Source organism: Arvicola amphibius, chromosome 12 (genome assembly GCF_903992535.2).
Source record: "Arvicola amphibius chromosome 12, mArvAmp1.2, whole genome shotgun sequence".
Lineage (NCBI taxonomy): Eukaryota > Metazoa > Chordata > Mammalia > Rodentia > Cricetidae > Arvicola > Arvicola amphibius.
In genome coordinates, this window is record NC_052058.2 from 43,040,061 (window position 1) to 43,064,774 (window position 24,714).

The window sequence follows — 24,714 nt, forward strand, 5'->3', positions numbered from 1 at the left end:
TTCCCTGTAGTTTCTAGAGCCTGTCCTGGAACTAGCTCTTGTAGACCAGGCTGGCCTCGAACTAAGAGATCCTCCTGCCTCTGCCTCCCGAGTGCTGGGATTAAAGGCGTGCGCCACCACCGCCCGGCCCAACTTTTTAAGTTTTTTTTTTTTTAAAAAAGGACTACCTAAGATTTATTTAATGTATGAGTGCTCTATCTGCAAGTACAACTTTATGCCAGAAGAGGGCATCAGATCCCACTAGAGAAGGTTGTGAGCCACCATGCAGTTGCTGGGAAATGAAGTCAAGACCTCTGGAAGAGCAGTCAGTGCTCTGAACCACTGGGCCGTCTCTCCAGGCCCTACTTTTGATTTTTGGTTTTGTTTTGGGGTGTGTGTGTGTGTGTGTGTGTGTGTGTGTGTGTGTGTGTCCCACTAAGTTTACATAGATCTACATGAGGGAGAGGTTACTTACTGAAGCATGGGCACTTAGCCGTGGTTGCTCCCCTGAGGAAAGTAAGACCCCATTCCCTGCACCCCTTTAACCCTCAAAACTCGCTCAGGATGCTGTGGGGCCTCACGAACCCTTTCATGATGAAATGTCGACAGGGCCAATCATGTGTCATCTTGAGAAGGTCTTCTGCAGGTAGGTTCACTGCCTATGTCATGTCCCAAGATGCTGCTTCATGGCAATCCACCCCGGCCTCTCTGACTCTCACACTTTTTTTGTTTCTTCTTCCATAATGTTCCTTGAGCTTTGGGGGTGGGGAGTGTAGAAATGCTATTTAGATCCTAGCTCTGCCGTCTCTTATCCTCTGACATCAGCCAGTTGTGGGTCTCATGCAAAAAGAAGCATCTCTGATTAAGCCTTAAAGGCACGCAATCTATAGGTATAGGACAAGTGTGCCCATAGAGAAGGCAGTTTGATCCTATGTCCATTTAGCAAAATAATAGTGGTAGAGTCTCTTTAGACCTATGATATTTCCCCAGAGTAGATACTTGACAAGGTTTATAGTATCAGGCATGAGTTTCCTCCCGTGGAGCAGGTCTTAAAGCTAACCAAAGAGCAGTTGGTTACTCCCCCCACCTCCCCTCACCCTCCCCATCCCCACTCCCCCACCATAGCATTCATGCCACATTACCTACGTCTTTCCAGGCTGGTAGTTATTGTATCTCACAGGGTACAGAGCTGGGTAATACCACCAATGCCCTTCGCTGCCAGCAACCTACATCACACTCCTTGGTACTACGAAAACTGGCCATCAGCGAGGAAGTTTCCAGGTCAGCTGCAGCTTGATTTAACTATGTCCTGTGACCGAAGTATGCAGGGCATTCCGTTCGGCAAAAAGACCTTACCCTCAAGAAGGATAGAAGGAATGATTCCACAGGTTGTCCTCTTTCTTCCACATGTTCACACCATGCAATGCACACACGCACTCACACGAGTGCATACACACACATACATACATGAACTCACAACATAGATAAATATTTTTTTAAAAAATGAAAATAAACAAAAAAGTCCTTGATGTTTGATCATGGGAGACTATAAGTGAAGCCCGCAGTGAGTTCCTCTTTGAAGAAACCCTTGTAAAATTCCAAACACGAGATGGTTTTGTTTGTTTGACAGGAAAAGGAAATCTTTTCTATCTGGTCACAAAGAAGTTTTAAAAACTATGTTAAGAGAGCCTGGTGTGGTGATAAACTCCTCTAATCCCAGACCTTGAGATGCTGAGGTAAGAAGATTGCAAGTTACAGGCCGCTCTGGGCTCCATACGGAGGCCTAGTCTCAAACAATAGAAAACAAAACACACCCAAACCACAAGCAGTCAAAAAGAAAAAGAAAACAGGCATTATCTACTTATCTATCTACCTATCTACCTTGCCTATCATCTATCTGCCTGTCTACCATTTATCTGTCTGTCTCTGTCTGTGTACCTATCTATCTACCACCTACCTATCATCTATCTATTTACCTATCTACCTACATATCCAATTTCTTGCAATTATTGTTCGTTTTTGTTTCTGAAACAGGGTCTCAAGCTATAGCCCAGATTGCAGTGGAACTCACTATTGTAGCACAGGATGGCCTGGGGTATCCTTCTGTCTCAGCCTTGTGAGTGTTGAATTACAGACTTGAGCTACCATCCCTAGCTATATTATCAAATGTAATGTCCTTGCTAGTTGTCGTGTGTGTGTGTGTGTGTGTGTGTGTGTGTGTGTGTGTGTGTGTGCATGCGCACGCTCATGTTTCCACACAGGGTCTCTCTCTATTGCTCAGTCTGGCCTTGAATTTGGTAAAATGCAGAGTCAGGCTCACTATGCCTTTGGGATGTCAGCTCCCAGTTACATAAACTTGTTTGGTTTTTTAGTGTAAATGGAGCAGCCCAATCATTGCATTTAATGGGGTTGTAACATTTGCTTGCACTCCCAGAGCCTACAACAGGAAGCAGCTACCTCTGGGGAAACTGGGAATGGGGAAGTAGGGAGATAATGGTTATTATTCTTTTACAAAGAAAACATGGGAACATATCCATAAACGTAGGATAAATAATGATTATCCTCAGGATGGAGACTGTGAGTAGAGGACACTGTGCTCCCATCTCCCCACTGTCTCAGCTCTCTTGGTTGGTATTGCTAATGAATTAATTTTCTTTCTTTCTTTTTTTTTTTTTAAACAGTCTCATGTAGTCCAGGTTTGTCTTGAACTTGCTTTGTATCAGAGACTGGTCTTGAACTCCTCCTGACCCTTCTACTCTTGAATTCTTGATCTTCCTGCTTCAACCTCCCAAGTGCTGGGATTACAGGCATATGCATGCCACCATACCTACTGCACATAGTACATAGTACATTATACCCACTAAGTACATTAGGGTTTTTTTTTTTTTTTTTTTTTTTTTGGTTTTTTCGAGACAGGGTTTCTCTGTGGCTTTGGAGCCTGTCCTGGAACTAGCTCTTGTAGACCAGGCTGGTCTCGAACTCACAGAGATCCACCTGCCTCTGCCTCCCGAGTGCTGGGATTAAAGGCGTGCGCCACCTTCACCCGGCTCAGAGATCTGTTTTATTTAATACTTTTTCTTTACTGTAATTGAGGTCTTTCTTCCACACCAGTACTGCTGGGACTGACAAGGTCACGTGTGGATGGCAAAGCATCAGATCTGTATTTACTGCATGATCTTGAATGAGACCCATGGTCCTAGCTGGGCCGTGGTGGTACATAGCGTTAATCTCAGCACTCTGGAGGCAGAGACAGGCAGATCTCTATGAGATCAAGGCAAGCCTGGTCTATAGAGCTAGTTCCAGTACAGCCAAGGCTACATGAAGAAACCCTGTCTCGAGAAACTAAAAAACAAAAACAAAGGTTTAAAAAAAAAACCATAAACTTTCTCCACCTTCATTTCTTCAACAGAAACACGAGTGTAAACTAGGATGGAGTCTCGGCCCCTCTGGGAGTGAACATCCTCCTTCCTCAGCTCTGCTTCTCGCAGAAATGGTTTCTTTCTTTCTAAACTTCATCTATTTATTTTGTGACAGCCTGGGTACCTGTAACCCAGGGTGTCCTTAGACTCAAGACATGGCCCTGACCTTCTGACCATGAGGTTTTTGTTTGCCTTTTTTTTTTTTTAACAAACTATTCATCATCAATTCTAGGTTTGAAAAATCCTAGAAGCAGGCCCAGGGTGGAATTACTCATTGACTTTGCAGAATAGTTAACCGACCATGTTGGTTATAGACAGACATTTAATCCCACCCGTCAATATGATGTGGGTATCCTTGCCTTCTATTCATGATGAAATTGAGGCCGGGAGGTCAGTTTAGGTCCTCAGGCCCTGTAGCTAAGTACACCAGTCAATCTAGGTGGGGTGTAGAGAACTTGTCCAACTTGTGTTAAGGCTCTGGGCTCAATTTACAAAACTGTCTAAAGAAAAAGCAGAAAAGGACCCAAAAAGATGAACATGGGATGTACTCACTCATAATCAGTTTCTAGCCATAATTAAAGGACATCGAGCCTATAATTTGGGATCCTTGAGAAGATAATAATAAGGTGAACCCCCCCAAAAAGATATAGTAATCCTCCTGGATATTGGAAGTAGACACGATCGCCAGGTAAAAATTGGGAACTTGAGGGTTGGGCGAGACAGGGCCAAGGGAAGATGGGGAGAGAAAAGCGTGAAGGGGAGAATGGGGGGAGCTCGGAGGAATGGGATGCTTGGGATACAGGAAGGGTGGATATGGGAGCAGGGAAGCATATATCTTAATTTAGGGAGCCACCTGAGGGTTGTCAAGAGACTTGACCCTAGAGGGGTTCCCAGGTTTCCAGGGAGACGCCCCCAGTTAGTTCCTTGGGCAGCTGAGGAGAGGGAGCCTGAAAAGGCCAGTTCCTATAGCCATACTGATGAATTTCTTGCATATCACCATAGAACCTCCACCTGACGATAGATGAAGAAAATGACAGAGCCCCACATTGGAGCACCGGACTGAGCTCCCAAGGGCCTGATGAGGAGCAGAAGGAGAGAGAACATGAGAAAGAAAGTCAGGACCGTGAGGGAACCTCCACCTGGCGATAGACGAAGAAAATGACTGAGCCCCACATTGGAGCACTGGACTGAGCTCCCAAGGTCCTGATGAGGAGCAGAAGGAGAGAGAACATGAGAAAGAAAATCAGGAACGTGAGGGGTGCGTTCACCCATGGAGACAGTGGGACAGAACTAATGGGAGATCACCAACTCCAGTTGGGATGGGACTGATGGATCATGCGACCAAACCCGTCTCTCTGAATGTGGCCAACAGTGGGGGCTGACTGAGAAGCAAAGGACAATGGCGCTGGGCTCTGATTCTTCTGCATGGACGGGCTCTGTGGGAGCCTTCTCAGCTTGGTTGATCACTTTCCTGGACCTGGGGGGAGTTGGGAGGACCTTGATCTTAACATAGAGTAGGGAACCCTGATGGCTCCTTGGCCTGGAGAGGGAGGGAGGGGAGGTATGGGTGGAGGGGAGGGGAGGGAAGGGGAGGAGGAGGGAGGGAAGGGGGAGGAGGAGGGGAAGGGGGAGGAGGAGGGAGGGGGGGAGAGGAGGGGAGGGAAGGGGGAGGAGGAGGGGAGGAGATGGAAATTTTTAAATATAAAAAAATAAACCATGAAAAAAAAAAAAAGAAAAAGCAGAAAAGCTAGAAGCTGGATATGGTGGCGCAAGTCTTTAATTCCAGCACTTAGGAGGAAAAGGCAGGAAGATGTTTGTGAGTTCAAGGTTAGCCTGGTCTACATACACAGAACAGTTTTTAAATTATTTTTAAAAAAATAAATAGTAATCTTTACTTCAGAATATTCTGAGTACATAGCTATCTTCTTTTACTAATTTCTAGCTTTTGTGATTTTTTTTTTGGAGACAAGATCTCAGTATGTACCTATGGATGGCCTGGATGTTACTATATAGACTAGATTGACCTTAAACTCATAGAGGTCTGCTTGCATCTGCCTGCCAAGTGCAGGGTCACTTGAACCACCATGACCTACCAATGTTATCATCATCTGTAAACTCTACCAGCACATACAAAAGCAAACACAAGTGGAGATTTCTTCAAAATTCATATGCCTTGGGTAGTGGAGGAACACTCTTTCTGCAGACGGGAGGCTCAAACGCTGACCTGTAGAAGTCTCACTGGTGGTTTTACACACAGTTTGAAGACGACTCCTATGAGATACAGGTTTCCTTAAAGTCTGGGTAAATAAAGTGCAGTATTACTTTATGAATCTCAACACAGCTGGAGTTTCAAATTGAAGGCTAGAGGGGTTTAGCCAGATAGTGAGGCTGTCTGCTCTCCTGGATACTGGATCTGCCACCAGCTTTCTTTTTATCCCGTGTTAATGGTACCTGAAGACACTATTGCCTTGGGAAGCAACGACAATTTGAATGAGATCATTTAAAGTGGACTGTGGAAATCTGAGTGTGACAGTCTGGGCAGTGCCCAAGATCTTGTGTCTGTGGCACCTTTTACCTTCAGGGCAAACGACAAACGGGTAAGAAACTAAGTCCTAATTTAATGGTGGAATGTTTTTTAAAAATAGGTTTTGGTACGGTGCCACGAAAGGAAAACTTTAAGTGACATTACCGTGTGATTATTCTAAAAACATTGTTTGAATAGCATCGTATTGGAGCAAAAAGTGCGTAAGGTGCTTTCTAGAACTTTCTCCCCAATTTCTAAAACACAGACTTTATACCTAATTTAAGAATTCCAAATCCTGTCAAAACCAGCGGTTTAAGGTTTATTCCCAGTGATTTTACAACTCCCAATCCCGGTTACAGATCGCAGCTACCTGTCACGAACTCCAATCGCATACAGTGGAAAAAAAGAAAAAAAAAAACCACATCCTTTTCTTTAACAAGTGAAGAGGTGTATCTAATGTAAATTGCTCACGCCTGGTGTCCTCAACAGAAACCTAGTCTGGGATTTTTCTCATAGGCGTGACCTCTGCTCCTAGCAAGTAAATTGCCAGAGGGAGAAACAAGTGTCAGGCCAAAGGAAAACCCTGTTAGGGGATTTTTAATTTTTTTTTTCTTTCTTTTTCTTTAAACCGATCACTTTTGAGGAGGAGTCAAAGTCCTCGCCAGGAGAGTACCATCTTCCCCCCTCCACACACACCGGCCACCTCATCCCCACCCCCCAGCCCTTTCCTAAAGCCCCACTGGGGGAGAACTTCCCCCCTCCTCGGTACCCCCCATCCAGCCCGGCTCCCGCGGCTCCGCCCGGCTCCGGGTCCTCCAGGCCCGGCCGGGGTCGCTCGGGGCTCCGGGCCGCGGCCCCCAGGTGCGGCGGGGGAGGGGCGCGGGGCGGGGCGGAGAGGAGGAGTGGCGCGGAGCGTGTGCGGCCGGGGAAGCCATTGCCTGGTTAATAGTTGCTGTTGCTGCACTTCCGCTTCTCTCCCAGCGAGAGCGAGACACGAGTGGCCAGGCCCAGCCGCAGCCGCAGCAGCAGCCGCCGCGGCGGCACGGAGCAGCCAGACACAAAGAGAGGTGCGGGGGGCCCCCGGGGCGGGCGGGCGGGCGGGCGGGTGAGCGGGGCCTGGGGCCGCGGGGCCGGGGGCGGGCGGGCACGGGCGGGCCGCGGGGCAGCAAGGGCCGGGCCGGGGGCGCCGAGGGCCCGGGCGGCGGGGCTGGGGCGGCGGGGACCGCGCGAACTGTCAGCGCGGCCCGGTCCCCCCGCGGGGACCCGCCCGCCCGGGGCGCATTGTGCGAGCGCAGCCCCGCGTGGCCGGGCCTGGCCGGGCGCCGTGTCCCCCGCGGCCCACGCGGCCCACGCTCGGCTTCCTCACCCACTCTCCCGGCTCGGCTAGTCCCGACCTCGCCGAACTCGAACGGACGCCGGGAGGCCTCGGGGACCGCGGCGGCGGCTCCCGGCCCTCCCCGGGCCGCCCGCTCCCCCGCGCGATCGCGGCCCCCGCGTCCCTTCGGCCGGTGTGGCGGTGGGCCCCGATCCTCTGCAGGGCGGCGGGGGCGGCCCGGCCCGCGCCCTCCTGACAGCGGAGTTCCCTCTTTGCGGCTCCTGCATGGTCTGTGTTTCTGTTTTGTTTCCTCCCCCTGCAGGGGCCGTTCGCGGGGTGGGGTGGGGGGTTCGCTATGTCGGATGACGATTCGAGGGCCAGCTCCAGCTCCTCTTCATCTTCGTCCTCCAACCAGCAGACCGAGAAAGAAGCCAGCACCCCCAAGAAGAAGGAGAGTAAAGTCAGCATGAGCAAAAACTCGAAGCTCCTCTCCACCAGCGCCAAGAGGTACCCCACTCCCTTCCCCACAGGCGTCCTGGCTTCCCAGTTGCCTCGTGCTGCACATCAGGGAGGGTGGCTTCAACGACAACGTTCTCCTGTGTTCTCTGGCAGGAAAATGGGGCATGGGAATCCCACCTGTTTTCTCTGCTGCTTGCTGTTTCTGGTTTTGTTAGTACCCTTCCTTGTCCATATACAGGAGTTCTGGCTGGCCTCGTCCATGCCTTGTTGAAGTTTCAAGAATCCTCATTACTTTTATGAGTGAGTCTGATTGTGATTTCAGAGTCCTCTTCCTAGTAATCACGAATCTGCGACTTCCCGGAGGCTGTCATCCTCCTTCATAATTAAGGAGACCTTCCTGGGAACTCTCAACGCATTCTGACCATGTCTCTTCCTCACCTGTTGCAGGGGTGATGATTTCTGAATAGAGTTTTCTCCTCCGTAACTTGCTTAAGGAATAACCAGCTCCCATTAGTGGTTAAGAAATTGAGGTGGTGTTTTCTGGTGGAATTTGAAGAGCCTTTTCCGGTTTGGGGCAGATGAATGAATCAGTAAATGTAAAATGATTATTTCAGCTATTTGGGGGGGGGGGGGGGATAGGGTTTTTTTTTTGTTTTTTTCTGTTTAAGAACTTCTGTTCTATAGTTTTCGGGGAGACTTTGTTGTTGTTGGTTTTTTTGTTTTTTGTTTTAATACAGGGTTTTTCAATACAGGGTTTCCCTGTGTAACAGTCCTAGATGTCCTGGAATTAGCTCTTGTAGACCAGGCTGGCCTTGAACTCACCAGTGATTCACCTGCCTCTGCCTCCCCAGTGCTGGGATTAAAGGCATGCGCTACCACTGCACGGCTTCAGGGAGACTTTGTTGTTGTGTTTTTTAGACTGGGTCTTATTCCATAGCCCAGGCTGGCCTCGAACTTGCAGCACAGATTCTGTCTCAGCCTTCCTGATGGCTAGGACACTACACCCGGGTTAGTCTCTTATTTAAAAAGACCGGAGGATGCTTCACCTCTGTCCACCTTAACTAACACTCTCTGATCCCTGTAGTGTGAATCATCCCTAGCAGGTACCTGGTAATCCCCTGACAGCCTTTCATCAATCCTTCTCTTTTCATTGAGATAGCTGGCCATAGTCAGGAACGGAAACTGTGGGCTAGCTTGGGGGATATCATTCTTTAAAGAATTTAAGATGAAATGGGGCATCTAAGTGGTTTTGGCTCTGTCTGTTGAGTAGTGCGCCTGGAACTCAGAGATTGACAGTTGGTTCTGTCATTCTCCCTGAAAGTCACAGGCTTGGTGTGCTGTTTTAGTGATCTGACTGGCTGGTGGGGTGACTTTAACCCATCTAAATAGTTAGCGTTCAGATCTTGAGAGAGGATTGAGATGCGTTGGTAAAATTGTTGGCGTTTTCAGAGGGTTGGTTTGATTGTATCTCTAGCTCTCCAGAGTCTTGACTGGCGCTTTTGATTTAACCCAGCTGAAACCTCTGGGAGCCTGAGTTCTGCCCTTATTGCTAAGGTTGGTCCTTCTCTCCCCCAGCACTTCTAAGCTCTCCATCCTCACTCATTCTGCTTCTGCGCTGCCTCTTAGGTCAGTGGAATTTTTGCATTGTGTTAGCAGGCCCTTGGTGTGCTTGTGGCTACACTGGAAGGGAAATGGACAGGTGTTAAACGCCATTTGCTTTTTTTGTCAGTATAAATAATTGGATTTCCTCATGGATACAGTTTGCCTATTTATGCTAAGGAAGTTAAAAACTTCGTTCTGGGCATGGTAGTCCAGGCCTTTTGTCAACTCCGCCCTTGGAAACAGAGCAGGCAGGTAGATCTCAGGTGAGTTCAGAGTCAGCCTGTTCTACATAGAGAGTTCCAGGAGGTCTGCGTATAGATAGGAAGACCATCTCTAAAACAAAATGCCAAACAAAAAAACCAAAATAAACTATTTGGTAGCTGAGATGGTAGTGTGCTGGCCTAGCATGCATGAAGCCCTGGACTCAGTCCCCAGCACCATCAGGCATGGTAGCACAGACTTGTAATCCCAGGGCTCTGCCAGGCAGGAGGAGCAATTCAAAGTCATCCTTGGCTACACATACTTGAGTTGGAGACAGGCTCTCCTGTAGTCAGGGTCTCATGTAATCTGAAGGACAGTAGATGTTTTTGGAGGGTAGGAAGAAGCCAGCCATAATGTACCAAGCACTGCCATTTTTAGATGGCATTTCTTCCCCAGTAAAAGGGAAAACAAATTGAGTGGTGACCGAGGGAAGTTCCTACTGTCAGAAGACATTCATTGTCATTCTGATTGCCAGCCTGAGACCTTATTTGGGAGCAGCTGGTAAAGAAATGTTGGAAGTAGAAATAGAAGCGGGAAATAGTAAATAATAATTTTGCCTGTACACGAACATGTTTTATGTATCTTTTAATGCAGCACATTTAGCTTCCTAGACATCGTGCTGACACAGTAGCTCTCTGTTAAACAAAGCTAAGGTTAGCATCAAAAGACAAAAAGTAGAAAGGGTGTCCAGGAAAGAATGAACAGGAGGATCAGGACCCGTGCTTGACGAGCCTGCCCTACATCATTGGTAGATGTAGAGCATCTAAATACACTGGTTTGGAAGGGACCTGTGGACCAGGAGGTGGTGTGAAAATGGAGCCAGAGTCCCAGATTTAGGAATTTCACTCACTGTGGAAAGTGGTTTCTAACCTGGGGCTGAGGAAAGCCCCAGTGGGGAGGGTGGAGCTCGCTGCACTCTCGGATAGGCCTTTGATGCCCTTGTAGATCTTTGATTCCACTCTGGGAATGGTGCACGTGGTAGTGGTTAAGATTGAATGGGTAAAACTGCCTGGTATTGCCCTTGTTAAAAATCGCATCATAATTTTAGTTTTGTGTGCAATCGTGTGGCATCATAATTTTATTTTGTGTGTATTCGTGTGGTATGTGTGTTTAGGCATGTCAAGGGACATGTGGAGGTCAGAGGCCAAATTGCTGGAGTCAGCCCTCCTTCCATGTGTAGGTTCCAGGGATTGAACTGGGGTCAGCACGCATGCTGGCAGGCACCTTTGGCTGTTGAGCCATCTCACCAGCCATGGCATTTCAGCGTCCAAGTCCTAAAGGAGCAGCTGTCTTTACAGCTCCGAAGGAGGACGTGTTTGCTTTCTGACAGATCTGAAAATGGTCAATTCCAATAGGTGCAAGAGTCTGGAAACTGGCACTCCGGACTTTAGTCTGACATCCAGATGTGAATGAAACAGATGCAGATCTCTAGGGACTGAAATGCTTACTGGGAGCCGTAGAATTCAGCAGGGCACTAATAGCTGTCATAGAGACTGGGTGTTCTGAACTGGACCCCACTTGTAGGGCTGGAAGTCCCCTCAACAGGAAAGTTTGAAGAACTTCCCCAGTCGCTACTCAGTTTATTTTTCTTTTTCACGTGGAAGAAGTGCCTGCTAAAAATGTCAGCGCGTTATAGCTGGCCTCTTCCTACTCCCGGAGAACTTTCTTGGGAAAGGGAAAAACATCCATTGTCATTCAGATTGCCGAGTGTGTTGGCCTTATTTTTACTACCGAGCTGCCTTGGTGGATTTTTTTTTAAGTGTAACAGCCTGGTAGGAGGAGAAGTTATAAAAATAGTTTCCCTTTAGGAGAAGCAGCTTAAGGCCCCAAAGTTTGTCGTTTCCATTGGTGCCCTAAGCGCCTAGGTAAGCAGAAGACAAAGGCCGGCTCGGTGTGAACTGTCAGTGGCTTCGGCCTCTGGCTGGGGGATGGGCTCTTTGTGAGGTGCCGAGGTGCCCGGAGGCCGGGCGAGCCCGCGGCCGGGTACCGGGAAGTTCGGGGCTGGCGGCGGGCAGCGGGCAGGCGCCGCGGGCACAGGTAGCAGTGCACCTGTGCGGGGCGGCCGGGGTCCCGCCGCCCTCAGCTCCCCCGAGCACTTCCTGGACCGCTCGACCCTCGCCGGTGGCGGTCACTAGGGCCCGAGCGGCCATATTGGCTGTGCTGGGAGGTCACTGCTCCTGGTGCAGGTCCGGGTCTGAGAAGTACCGGCCTGCGGGGGGCGCTGTGCTGGTGTGTGGGTGCCGGCCTGCGAGGGGCGCTGGTGTGTGGGTGCTGGCCTGCGGGGGGCGCTCTGCTGGTCTGCGAGGTCCAGGCCTAGGGGAGGTGTCCCTACCTGAGGAGCAGTGCTGGTCAGGGTCTGCTAGGAGACTCAGTTGTGGGCCTACTCTAGGGGTGGGGCCTGCATGCAGAGTCACCGAGTTAGGGGACCAAGTGGCCTGGTACTACAGACCAATGGTCCTGGCCAGGGTGGAGGGGGGACGACAACTATTCTTAGGTGGAAAACGCCCAGCACAACTGCCCTAGTGTGCTTGGCAGTATTGAAAGCCCGACGCTGTCAAGGGTGGGAGAGACCTAGAGTTGTACCCTGCACTGGAAAGTCTCCCCAGCCTGGGGGCCCTGGGTTGCCTCTCCCTCAGTGGATAGAGTAAGGTGGGCTGCAGACCTGGTTCTGGGAGGGGCCTCCAACTAACTTTCTGTTTCCTCATCTCCCAGGATCCAGAAGGAGCTGGCAGACATCACTTTAGACCCTCCACCAAACTGCAGGTGAGCTGCCTATGGAGTGTTGTCTTCTTAAAATTCTCCTAACTTCTGTCTTGTGTTTTCTTTTCTGTTATAGAATTTTGCTTCTCTTCTGTGGTCTGTGCGTGTTTGGTGCTAACACCAAATATCCGAGGAAATGGATGTGTGTGCTGTGGGTGTGGTGTGCAGCGGCTCAGAACTGTTGAGAAGTGCTAGAGTTCACGATGTGGGCGCTCGTGTGTATGAAGCAAACTGCAAAGTTACGGTGAAGGAGTGCCCCTCTTGTAAGCTGGCTGTGGGTGATGTCAGCCGTTAGACAGTGCTCTGCTGGGATAACCTCATTACAGGTGTGACATGCTGGAGCTTGGCGTGAAGAGAAACTCTAGATCCTCAGACTTACTCTGTTGTAATTTTGTGTTGGACTTTTGGCAAAGCAATTCAGGAAATAACTTGTGGCTTTAACAGAGTAATTTTGTTTTAAATTATAAATTTAAACCCTTAAAAGATGGTGTTTTGTTGGCTGTTGTGTAACACAGACTGAGTATATTTGTGTACGTTTCGGTGTGAAAACTAGCCAGCTTCCAAAAGGTGTGCTGACCACTTGGCTTTCTTTTTGCGTCTTTGAGTCAAGGTGGAAAGAAGTTGTGATACTTTGTGTAAATTGATAGTGAATCATGAGGAACCAAAAACTTTAGTAAAACCAGGACCATCCTTGAATGGAAGGCACGCTTTCATTGGGCTTTCAATTTACTGGTAGGAGTTACTGGCGAATACTTGCTAGGTATACACAGTGAGCGTGCACAGACATTCAGGATGGAAGCTAAGTAAAGTATTTTGCTTTTAAAACACTCATGTTTTAAAACCGTGATTGGTGACTTAAAAAGAAAATTTTGTGTTGCTGTTCCGTTGAGTTACTATTCTGTGTGTGTGACTGCATGACGTGTGCATGTGGGGCTTAAAGACAACTTGTGGAGTTGTGAGCATCTTCCCCACTGAGCTGTCTGGTCCACCCTCGCGATTCTGTTTTGTATGAATTTGTTCTTAGTGTTGATTAGATTTGTAATACTTTTTAAAATTTTGTCCTGATTTGTAAGAAAGTCATTTTGAGTATCAGGTCCTTCTTGGTATTTTCTCTTGAGACATTGTCTCAAACTTGATGAGGATGACCTCAAGTTTCTGATCCTCCTGTCTACCTGTCCCCAGTGCTGGCATTACATGTGTGAGCTACCGTACTGGCTTTATGCCAGGCTGAACTCTGCGCTTCACGCGTGCACTCTAGCAGCGGAGCTACATTCTCAGGAAGATACTTTTAAACTGTGTTCTTTAACTGAGCTGCTAATTATTTTCTAGGATTTCTTTTGTAGCTAATAATCTTTTTAATGGTTGAGAAAGTGGAGAAACAGTAAGAGCTGTTTAGATGAAGGCCTGAGCGTCCCTAGGTGGTTTGTGTGGAGTCATGGATGTTCCCTGCGGTAGGCCTGGGCTGTAGCTGCCACTGCTGCTGGTGTTGTCTCCCGTATGCGGGTCTCTTGGGAGTTCACACAGCTGATCAAGTTAGAAATCATGGCTTCAAAGCTAGCATCATTTACTAAAACGCAAATGGCTTTCTCGTGAACAAGTGCTATCAAATTGAAACCTGTAAACAGTTTGGAGATCTCCTGAGATTGCTTTGCAGAAGCAGGGTAGGCACTTGGGCTCTTGTCAGGGCGGCAGAGGTCATCTGTGAGAGGCTTGTGCTTCTGAAACGTGAAGGACATTTTCTCTTTGTAAATTCCTCATTATCACCCCTTCCAGCGAGCCCTCTGAGCATTACCCATGGCTGGGGATGGTCCCCTGGATGGTGGGTGACAACTCTTACAGCACTTCACATTTTGGGAAGAGTACAATTTCCAAGAACATACTAGGTATCTTTATTTTGAGAAAAAAAATATATACACACACACATACATACATGCAGTCTTTTAAAAGTCACAACTGCTTTACCTCCTGGAGATATCCCCACTAGGCTTTTCAGGTCCGTGGCTCTCAAGCTCCTTAATTCTGCACAGTTCTCCATGTTGTGGTGAGTGACCCCCCAGCCATAAAATTATTCTTGTTGTTACTTCATAACTGTAGTTTTGCCACTGTTATAATAATTTAAATATCTGATGAAACCCCTGTAAAAGGTTTGTTTGATTCCCCCCCAAATGAGTCTTGACCCACAGGTTAAGAACTGCTATTTTAAGTGATCTGAGTTTGAGTTTCTATTATTGCCTTCCTGTCTTACCACTCTGTGTTGTGCTTTACTGATGGAGGAGTGTCTATGTGTTACTTTTATTATTAATAAAGAAACTGCCTTGGCATTTTAAGAGACAAAAAAATTAGGTAGGCGGAGTAAACAAAACAATGCTGGGTAGAAGGCAGTGGGACAGACACTTCAGGCAGTCGCCATAGTGAGTCGCCATGCTTCTCCTCTCTGAGAAGGACGATCTCTCCTGGTAAGCGACCACCTCGTGGTGCTACACAGATTACTAAATATGGGTTAAAACAAGATATGAGAATCAACCAATAAGAAGCTACAGATAACAGGCCAGCCAGTATTTAAATAAATACAGTTTCCGTATAATTAATTTGGGTAAGGCTAGCCGGGTGTCGGGACTCAGCCCGCTGTTCTATCAACACTTTACTTTCTGTCCTGGGCTCTTGTCTAAGTTTGGTCTTATATTTTGTGATGCTACCTGTATGGGATTTAAAACCAATTTTCAAAATAACATTTATTCGTGTGTTTATACATGAGGGTGCACATGGGCCCCAGCATGTATACGAATGTCAGAGGATTTACAGTTCCTACCATTAGAGCCTAGGGATTGAACTCAGTTATCAGGTTTGGGGCAAGTGCCTTTATCTGTTGAGCATTTCACCTGCCCCTCTGGAAGAGTTAAGTATTTAATATCTTGATGTGTAGCATGAATCTAATTGGTCTTAATAATAAAAACCCAGATATTAGGGGGTGAAAGCTGAAAGATTAGAGAATCAGAGATGCCAGCCACTAGTTGTTACCTCTATGAAATCCTTAGCCCACATGGGGTATCTTGTCTTTACAAGTGCTCAGACTGAGTGCCTTGAGTTCCTTTCTCCTCCCGCCTTATATTCCTCTCGCTGCCCAACCATATCCCTTCCTGTTGGGGTAAAAGGCGTGTGATAACCAAATACTGGGATTAAAGGTATGAACCACCACCACTGGGCTGTGTTTCTCTTTGAGACTGGATCAATCTATTGTAGCTCAGGGTGGCCTTGACCTCTCGGAGATTCATCTACCTCTGTCCCCCAGTGCTGGTATTGAAGGCGTCGCCACCACTGCCCGGCCTCTGCGGCTGACTAGTGGCTCTCCACACTCTGATCTTCAGGCACGCTTTATTTGTTAGATCACAGCCTTTATTGTTGGAGACAGAATAGTTTAGTTTAGTTTAGTTTAGATGTTTTTTGAAGTTAGCTTCCAATTAAGATACATGAATTAAATGATATATTAATTGTGTACACTAAATTTTTTTTCTGGTATAATTTTTTCCCACATAAGAACTCAGTGTAGTTCCTAGTGAAATTATAATTTCATCAATTATAAATTATATTGGATAAGCTGAATAATTGGTTTTCATTTTATGAATTTCTGATGTAGTTTACCCTTTTTTAGATGTAGCTTACCCTTTCTAGATATAGCTTACCCTTTCTAGAACTTCTTTCAGGCAGCATTCAGTTTTAAATTTAGACACATTACTTTCTTAAACCTATGAGGTAGTACACAGTATCCTCTCAGTGGACAGCTGCCTCTTTTCCCTCAGAACTCCTAGGGGGTGGGGCTGTGGTGCATGTTTTCGCTCATCTCAGTACTTGACCACAAAGTTTGGATTCAAAGTTACCGAACTTTAAAATTGTGTGAATTTCATTTGCTAAAGATGTTGTCTAAAAAAGCTAATAATTAATGCTGTGTTTTTTATTGAGTAGATTAATTTTATAAGTTATGCATAATTTTATAAATTATGCATGTTTATGAGTATTGGTTTGTGTATGAGCATGTGGTTGATGGAATCCAGAGAAATCATTGATCTCCTGGAGCTGGAATTAGAGATGATTCTGAGCTTCCTGTCATAGGCTCTGGAAATGGAATTTGGATCCCTTCAGATCAGCGAGACTCTCCTGAGTCTCTGAGCCATCTCCAGCCATGGAGACTTTTAAAAATATAAATCACTTTGTATTGCCATGTACATGAAATTCTTACTTTCAAACATCAAGCTATTTAGTATTGTGTATGTGTGACTCTCTCTACCGCTTTCTCTCTGTGTACATAGTGAATGAAATACTTCTGCAACTTACCATGCATTGTTCAAGTCTTTTCTCTATCATTGACTCTATTCTTTTTTTTTTAAAGATTTATTTATTTATTATGTATACAACATTCTGCCTCGATGTATGCCTGCACGCCAGAGGAGGGCGCCAGATCTCAGTATAGATGGTTGTGAGCCACCATGTGGTTGCTGGGACTTGAACTCAGGACCTCTGGAAGAGCAGTCAGTGCTCTTAACCTCTGAGCCATCTCTCCAGCCCCGACTCTATTCTTTTAGGAGAAAAATGGGCTGTGATTCTTGTAATGGTTCCATAAAGCTTGGCTCAATTTGGGATGGAAAAGTCATGTGCTCTAGACAGCTCATGGACTTCGGCCACAGGATCAGTTTTGTAGCTGTTATTTACAACTCACAGCTCATACTTTGCTAAACTGACTAGCTAGAGTCAACTTAAATTATAATTTAAATTCTAATACGAATGTCTTTAGACAGTACGCTTACTCATCATAGCTGGCATATTTTGCCCAAGTCCTTTCTACCTTAGTTTTATGTAATGGAATACCTGTGTTATAAGTAAGTCTCTAGCTAGTGTAAATGGAAATCTAAAATTCAGAATTTTGGTTGATGTTATTTTATTTTAGGTAAAAGTATTTTTGAGACATTAAGCATTTTAAGCACAAGAAGAGGTTAGTAAAAATGATTTTTTCTTTATATAATTTTATTATATTTGACCAGTGTTTTTATTTTACTTTATTTAAGTATGTAAAGTTAAGTTAGAACCTTCTCTACCAAGAGCTGTCCTTAATTAGATAAAGTTCCTTTTAAGATGATTTGAGGTAAAACGGCATCATTTAAAAAAGAAAAGAAAAAACAGTACATTGTAATTCTCAGCCCTCTTATCCTTGCAGTGATATTTCATTTGTATTTTAATAAATCAAGTTTGCCTAAAGATCAGAGAGTAAAACAGCCAGCTGCACTGGTCAGCCTTCCAGATAAACCAGGTAGTGGTGACACACAACCTTTAATCCCAATAGCCACAGTAGTTGCCATAGAAACTGGGCAGTGCACGCCTTTGATCCTAGCTCTGGAGAGGAATATAAACTCTCAGGCACAGTCTCCTTCTGAGATACCTGGAGGCAGGATTGCAATTTTAGACTGAGGTAGAGGTAAGAGCCAGTGCCTGGCTGTTTTGCTTTTCTGGCCGTCAGGTTGAATTCCAATTTCTGTCTCTGCTGAAAGGCCCAATGCCTAGCTTGCCTACCTTACAGTGTTGGAAAGCCCAGCCTTTTATTTTGAGACAGTCTCACATAGCTCAGGCTGACCTTGAACTTGCTGTTTAGTGGAGGATGATTTTGAATTTTTAATCTTCCTGCTTCCACCTTCCAATGCTGGGATTACTGATTCATGCTAGCACACACTTATTTTTGAGACAAGTTCTTGCTGTCTCAAAATTCTAGCTTTGAATTCGTGACGGCCCTGCCTTGCCGCCTGGTGAGGAGTCATTAATTGCTGTATTGAATGATGAACTTATTGGAGATGGATAGTATCAGTAGGGGTAAAATACTGTAAATGTAACTAATGTCATTGAATTGTATACTTCTGGTTAAAATGCTAGGGACTGGAGAGATGATGACTCGGAGCTTAAGAGTCCTTTAGAGGACTGGTGTTTGTTCCCAGCACCTGAATGGGAGGATTCAAAACCACCTGTCGTTTCTGCTCCAGGGAATCCAGTGTTTTCTTGTGGCCTCCACAGAAACACATAAATACAACATTTACAAACTATTTTATGACACAGTGAAAACAATATTGTTGTTAAGATGCTGGTTTTTGTTAGTTCTTATAGCCTTTAAAAGGTGATGCTGGTTTTGGAGGTGCTTGTAAAGGGGCTGATATCCCTGTTACAAACCTTGAGTGCTTACTGTATAGGAAAAGAAACTGTGCTCAAGTGGTTCATAATCTAGTAAAGGTTCTAAGAAATGTGGAAATGTGAATGTTGAGGTAATAACTGCCAGTGCCATGCTGTGGAGGTTCAGAAAAATGAGAGATGACTTTGCCCTGGGTGTGAGGGTCATGGCTGGAACACTTAGTCATCTGGGAAGGTTTCAAGAGGGGATAGGAATTGGGGTGAAGAATGAAGCCTAGACTCAGTGGAGGAAACTGCCTGCCCACTCGGCAGAGGGCAGGGTGGGAGGGTTGTCTAAGCCTTTGGCTCCAGAGTACAAAACAAGTGGGAGGATATAATTGTAAAGATAAAATTTGAGTTGCTTTTTCAGACTAGGCCTTTGAATTTTATTATATTAGAGAATCTTCAAAACTTTTGAGTGGGAAATGAAATTTTTGTGGAACTATTTGGACAGAGACAAGGGTAGTGTATAGTTGAGCGGGAAGCAGCAGACTTAGTTGGCTGCTGTACTGTGGGTAGGGATTGAAGAGAGCTTGGGAAACGGACAGTAGCTTTGAGAGCGGAGAAGAGAGGAGACAGCAGTAGAACTAGGAAACTTGGATGCAGAAGTCTCGTTTGGGGGTACTGGTGACTTTAAACATCAAGAGAGAACAGGGAAAGTTGCTTAGGGAAGGCAAGGTCTCTCCGCAATTCTTCGTGCTGTTGGTCATACACAGTGTCCAGCATGTTGGTGCCATCAGTCAATGTCTGTAGTTTGGTTGTATATTTGTATTTATTATTAATCAATTATCCAACTCTCAAATCTGCCTCTTTTAGGTAAGATTAGGGAAATCAAGTAGATTAAAAATTCCCTGAGAGGCAAAGACAATGACTTAAGTCTCTGATTCTGACCCTGCATGTTTCCCCGACTTTTCAGTTTGAATGTTTCAGAGGCACAGATGACCCGGGGAGAGTGGTGTGGTGCACTGTCTGAAAACTTCATGTCTGTACAGTTATTGCCGTTGTTGCTGTGACATACCGTGACCAAAACCAGCTTAGGTTAGGAAAGGGTCTGCTACAATTGTCACTAAACACGTAAGCAGGAACTCAGGCATCTGCCTGCTGTTCCCGCTGCGTTATCTCTAACCAAGGGAACCGCAGAAGCCATAGAGGAATTCTGCTTGCTGCCTTATGTAGCCTAATGCTTAGTTAGCTTTCTTAGACTACCCAGGACCACCTACCTAGGGAATGTAGCCACCTACAGTGGGGATGGCCCTCCTGTATCAATCAACAAGACAATCCCCTACAGATGTGACAGGCCAATCTAGGTAATCCCTCACTTGAGACTCAGACGACTAGAGGTTGTCAGTTAAAGTTAACCAGGACACGTGGTTTCTTTGTTTACCTGTTGCAGAGTGTGAATGAAAGCTGCTTCTATGAAGTGGTTAAGTGTGCTAGAGTCAAATCTGAGGGCCTTGGCAGAGGTGCCAGGCTGGTGGTGGCTTTGCAAATCTATGTGAGTTGAAAGGTTTGTGATTATAAAGGGGATGAAATTAGCTGGGAAGAAGAAGGCTAGGATGTGTTTTAAAAGCTGGTCACACACCATAGTAACAACACAGGGAAGGCTGGGAATCATGTATTTGTGGCAATCCAGGACTACATAGCAAGTTCCAAACAGAACTGTGATCTGAGGGGCATCTGCAAATGAAGGACAGGTAGAAAGAGCAGACCTGGAAAAAAGAGGAAGCAAAGAAGCAGGAGGAGCCACCAAGGCTCTGGGAGAAGAAAAGGAACTTCAACCTTTTAGGTTTTTACAGACCAAGAGGGGAAAGCAAACAGAAGGATGGAGGGGCAAGAAGGAGATGGAATATTTTCCAAACATAGTTCTAAAGAAGATGGTCAAATGTGTAATTGAGCCTATTGGCAGAGAGCATTTCTTTTGAAAAGCAGGACAGCTCTCTACTGGCTTGGAAGCATCTCTGCTGTGTGAGGAGCCCTCCAGCCCTGTATAGAGAGCTAAGGACAATAGCATCCGCCTCCTGCTTGTTCCTTCCTGGGAGACTTTAAGCTCCTTGAGAAAAAGGGCTGTTCTGTCTCAGCATCCTCATGGTGCCCAAGATGGTCGATCATCAGTGTGCGTTTGAAGCTTGATTCTAATTAGTCCTAGCAATCAAAACCTGGAGTCAGATATTGAGGGTGAAATCTGAAAGATCAGACAAGCAGAGCAACCAGCCACCAGAAACTTCTTATCTCTACAAAATCGCAGACCGAAGGTGGGGGGACATCCTGTCTCTACAGATCCTCGGACTAAATGTGGCCGAGATGCTGTCTCCATACACCTTCTATTACTGTCTCCACCTCACTAATGCTGGGATTAAAGGCTTGTACCACCACAGCCTGGCTCTGTTTCTCTTTTAGACTGGCTCAGTCTTATATAGCCTAGGATGGCCTTTAACAACTAATCTTCCTGATTCCTTCTCCAAGTGCTGGGATTAAAGTTTTGTGCCACCACTGCCTAGTCTCTATTGTTAACTATGACTAGTTCCACCCTCTGATCTCCAGGCAAGCTTTATTTGTCAGAACACAACCAAAATATCGCACAGTATGCATTAAATGACAAGTGTAGTTTGTATGATGTTTTACTCTTTTGGCTTTTTGAGGGGCCCACCTCAAATAAGTCACATAGAGGCTTATTCTTAATTGTAAATGCCTGACCTTAGCTTGGCTTTTTTTCTAGCCAGCTTTCCTTAAATTATCCCCAAGTACCTTTTGCCTCTTGGCTTTTCCTTTCCTTCTGTGTATCTTACTTTCACTCTTGTTCCATGGCTGGTCCCTGGCATCCTCTCCTTGTTCTCTTTTGCCTCCTTTTTCTTGTTTCTCCTATTTATATTCTCTGCCTGCCAGCCTTGCCTATTCTTGCTTCTGCCTTGCTATTGGCCGTTCAGCTCTTTATTAGACCATCAGATGTTTTAAACAAGCACAGTAACACAAGTTCACAGAGTTAAACAAATGCAGCATAAACAAAAGCAACACACCTTAAAATAATATTCCAACAGTGTAGACCTGATGGGTTTCCAGAATATCTTATTATATTCTTTAAGAAATGGCGGGAAGAACTGGGGAAATAGCTGTCACAAATGATTTCGCAGCTCTCCAGGGCCCCAAGCATTGTTGGCAGTTTGGGCCCTTCCAGAATCACATCAGTCAGAGTGATTTAAAAACAACAACAAAAGATGTGCTCTGTTCTTCAGACCAGGCTGGTTTGTGATAAAGAAAATCATGTGTCTCTGGTGCACGTGTCCATTTTACAAAGTCCCTGCAAAGAGCATTAATGTAGGATGCCATCCTGTACCTTAACACTGGTCCACATGGCTAGAAGGACAGGAACCAGTCCTCCCAAGACATCTGATGCACTCCCTGTCACCAGTAAAGTGAAACAGGGCTTTCATAAGAAGCCCGTTCTTACTTCGCCATGCTCTCAGTGAAACAAAAGGCCTGGCCACTGGTGCAGGTATCCTCTCGCCCTCTGGATCACCTCCTCCTCTGGGAGGTGAGAAGCTCACCAAGCCTTTGCTTGGGAGACCAGTCCAGGAGCTGCTCTGTTCAGAGCATACGCTCTCCAGAATCCCTGCCCTGTTTGCGGAAGGCCTAGGTGATGTCTCCTGCCCTGCAGAGACAGTGCCAGAGACTGTCCTGAGAAGCAGATAACTGACAGTTGCTCCTCACTGTGTTGTCTTGGGCAGTGTCCTGCTCAGGGTTGTTAAAGACCCAATTTTGTCTGCTTGTCAGAGAATGTGCTGCCCACATGAACAAGTTGGTAAACTGGCAGATGAGCCTGATGTCATCTAGCTTTGTGTAGTGTTCAGAGGCAGCTTGACCTCTGGAATCACAGCAGAATTCTCCAGTCTGACCTCGGTCAGTACTGTTTCAAGCAATAATAACCAATGTTGTGGCCTCAGTAGGGCTCTTAGCATTGATGTGATGGTCATGAATATTGTCAGGATCTTAGGGATTTGTATCTTTTCTAACTGATAGATAGAAATTTGATGTGGGGTGTACCCCTAGTAAATCTTATAGAAAAAGACATTAGGCTTAACATGACTGTAATTCAGCACTTGGGAGTCTGAGGCAGGAGGATTGCCTTGAATTGGGTATAGCCTGGGCTACAGATTGAGTGAGACTCTTCCTCTAAAACAAACAAACAAAAAACTAGAAAAAGGTAGTTTGGGCTGGGCAGTGGTGGCCTTTAATCCCAGCACTTGGGAGGCAGAGGCACGGGCATCTTTGTGATTTTGAGGCCAGCCTGGTCTACAGAACAAGTTTCAAGACAGGCTCCAAAAAAAGAAAAAGAAAAGAAAAGAAAAAAAGTAGTTTGGGATAGATGGGTGTGTTACATCTGACATCTGACAGTTGTAGAGAGTGGCAGCAGGATGATCAAATCAGGTCCTAGCTGCTGATGCAGTGAAGTGTGCTGGGTACTGGCATTGTTCTGTAGGAGCTAAACAGAGCTTCTGTCTGCTGTGAAACTTGATTTTAGTAGTTGTCTTAGTTAAAGTGTTCATTGCTGTGATATAGACCATGCAGCTTGGGCTCACACTCCATTACTGAGGGAAGTCAGGGCAGGAACTGAAATAGAAGCCCTGAAGGAATACTGCTCTCTGGCTTGCTCAGACTGCCTCCTTACACAGCTTAGAACACATGCTCAGAGATGGCACCACCTGCAGTGAGCCAGGTCTTCACACACCAGCCATTAGTCAAGATATGCTCCACAACTTGTCCGCAGGGCAGTCTGTCAGGGGCACTTTCTTCTTTGGGGTTCCCTCCTCCCAGACAGCTCTTGTATCAAGTGGACAGAAACCTAGCCAGCACAGCAAGTCGAGGGAGTTGTCCGCTGTGATGACTGGTGGGAAGGAAGATAATGGAGCAGTGACAGAGGGCCGTAGGGTGGATGGAGGACCTGCAAAGACCACAGATGAGGCGAAGGAAAAAGCTAGGAAAAGTCCTGTAAGAGTATTCTAGTAGGGATCCAGCGAGGGAAGCCATGAGAGTCAGGTCCAGTAAGGAGTTGGGGAAAGCCTTCTTGGTTTTGACGTTAGGAGTGGGCGAAAGGACTTTGCTTACCCTTCACGTATGTGGAGCAGACTTGGAAAAGGCAGGAGCGGAGAAGGTGGGGCTGTGCTCAGGGTGATGGTGGAGATGGGAGTAGAAGACCTACACCTCTTTGGGTTGCACTTGGAGACAGGAGCATAAAGGGCTCCTCCAGTTTGTGGTTTTGCTGTTAGCTAGACGGTGTGACTTTTGGCTGATAGTGAGAAACCTGGCATAGAGCCCGGCTGTGTGTGCAGGGAGGTGGTCAGACTGGAAATGGCTGCTCAAAGTAGGTGTGAGATTGATTTCCACCAGCCATCCAAACTAAGATGTTGAATAGAAGTTAGATATGGGGGATTGGAACTCAGGACTAGTTTAGAGCCATCTGGGAGACCTCACTGTGAGTCTCGTGAATAGGAAAAGCCTGTGGCTTACTCTGAAAGAAAGGATAAAAGAGGAACTTTGGGTGGAGCTTGGGCATCTTGCTCACATTTAGATGCTGATGTAGAAGTCAAGAAGGGGGTGAAGGGGATCAGAAATGGTGACTGGAAAGTGTTCGGAATAGAGTGATCGTAAGTCTGAAATGACGCTCAAGCAGGCACATAGGAAGGTAAGCAAGTCATCTCTGCACACCACAACTTCAGGTTTGATGGCAACCACCTTACACCACGCTAGGTAACAAAATGAAAGGGGATGGTTTTCAACTAAAACAGAAAGATATTTCTGTTCCTCTCAGTTAAAGATTTCATTGCTTATCCAGAAAAGTGATTCATTATTTTATATGTCCTTTAAAATTAATTCCTAGAATTATTTTTTTAAGATTTATTTTGACTTGTATGTGAGAGAGAATAAGAATGAATGAATCCGTATGCCACATAAGCAGGTACTCACCCAAAAATGTTCAGAAAGTGTTGAAACCCCGGAAGCTCAAGTTTCATACGTGGTTTTCAGCTTCCCAGTTGAGGTGCCAGGAACTAAACCCAGGTCCTCTGAAAGAGCAGTAAGTACACACTCCTAACCACTGAGCCATTTCTCCAGCCCCGAGAATTTATTTTCAAGAGAGGATTTCACTATGCAACCCTGACTGGCCTGGAGCTTGCTGTGTAGACCAGGGTAGCCTGGAACTT

The 24,714-nt window shown here is 46.1% G+C and overlaps 1 protein-coding gene across 2 annotated transcripts in view; it reads left to right on the top strand.

Moving 5' to 3' along the window:
- The first annotated feature begins 6,838 nt into the window (after window positions 1-6,838).
- The window catches only part of Ube2e1 (ubiquitin conjugating enzyme E2 E1), a 60,251-nt gene continuing 42,375 nt past the window's right edge, over window positions 6,839-24,714 (top strand). Inside the window, exons 1-3 of one of the 2 annotated variants that reach the window (XM_038349235.1) lie at window positions 6,839-6,989; window positions 7,560-7,744; window positions 12,272-12,322. In XM_038349235.1, the coding sequence (XP_038205163.1) occupies window positions 7,593-7,744; window positions 12,272-12,322 (203 nt within the window). In that variant the 5' untranslated portion in view covers window positions 6,839-6,989; window positions 7,560-7,592. The remainder of the gene's footprint in view (window positions 6,990-7,559; window positions 7,745-12,271; window positions 12,323-24,714) is intronic. The other variant, XM_038349236.2, reaches the window with a different exon arrangement.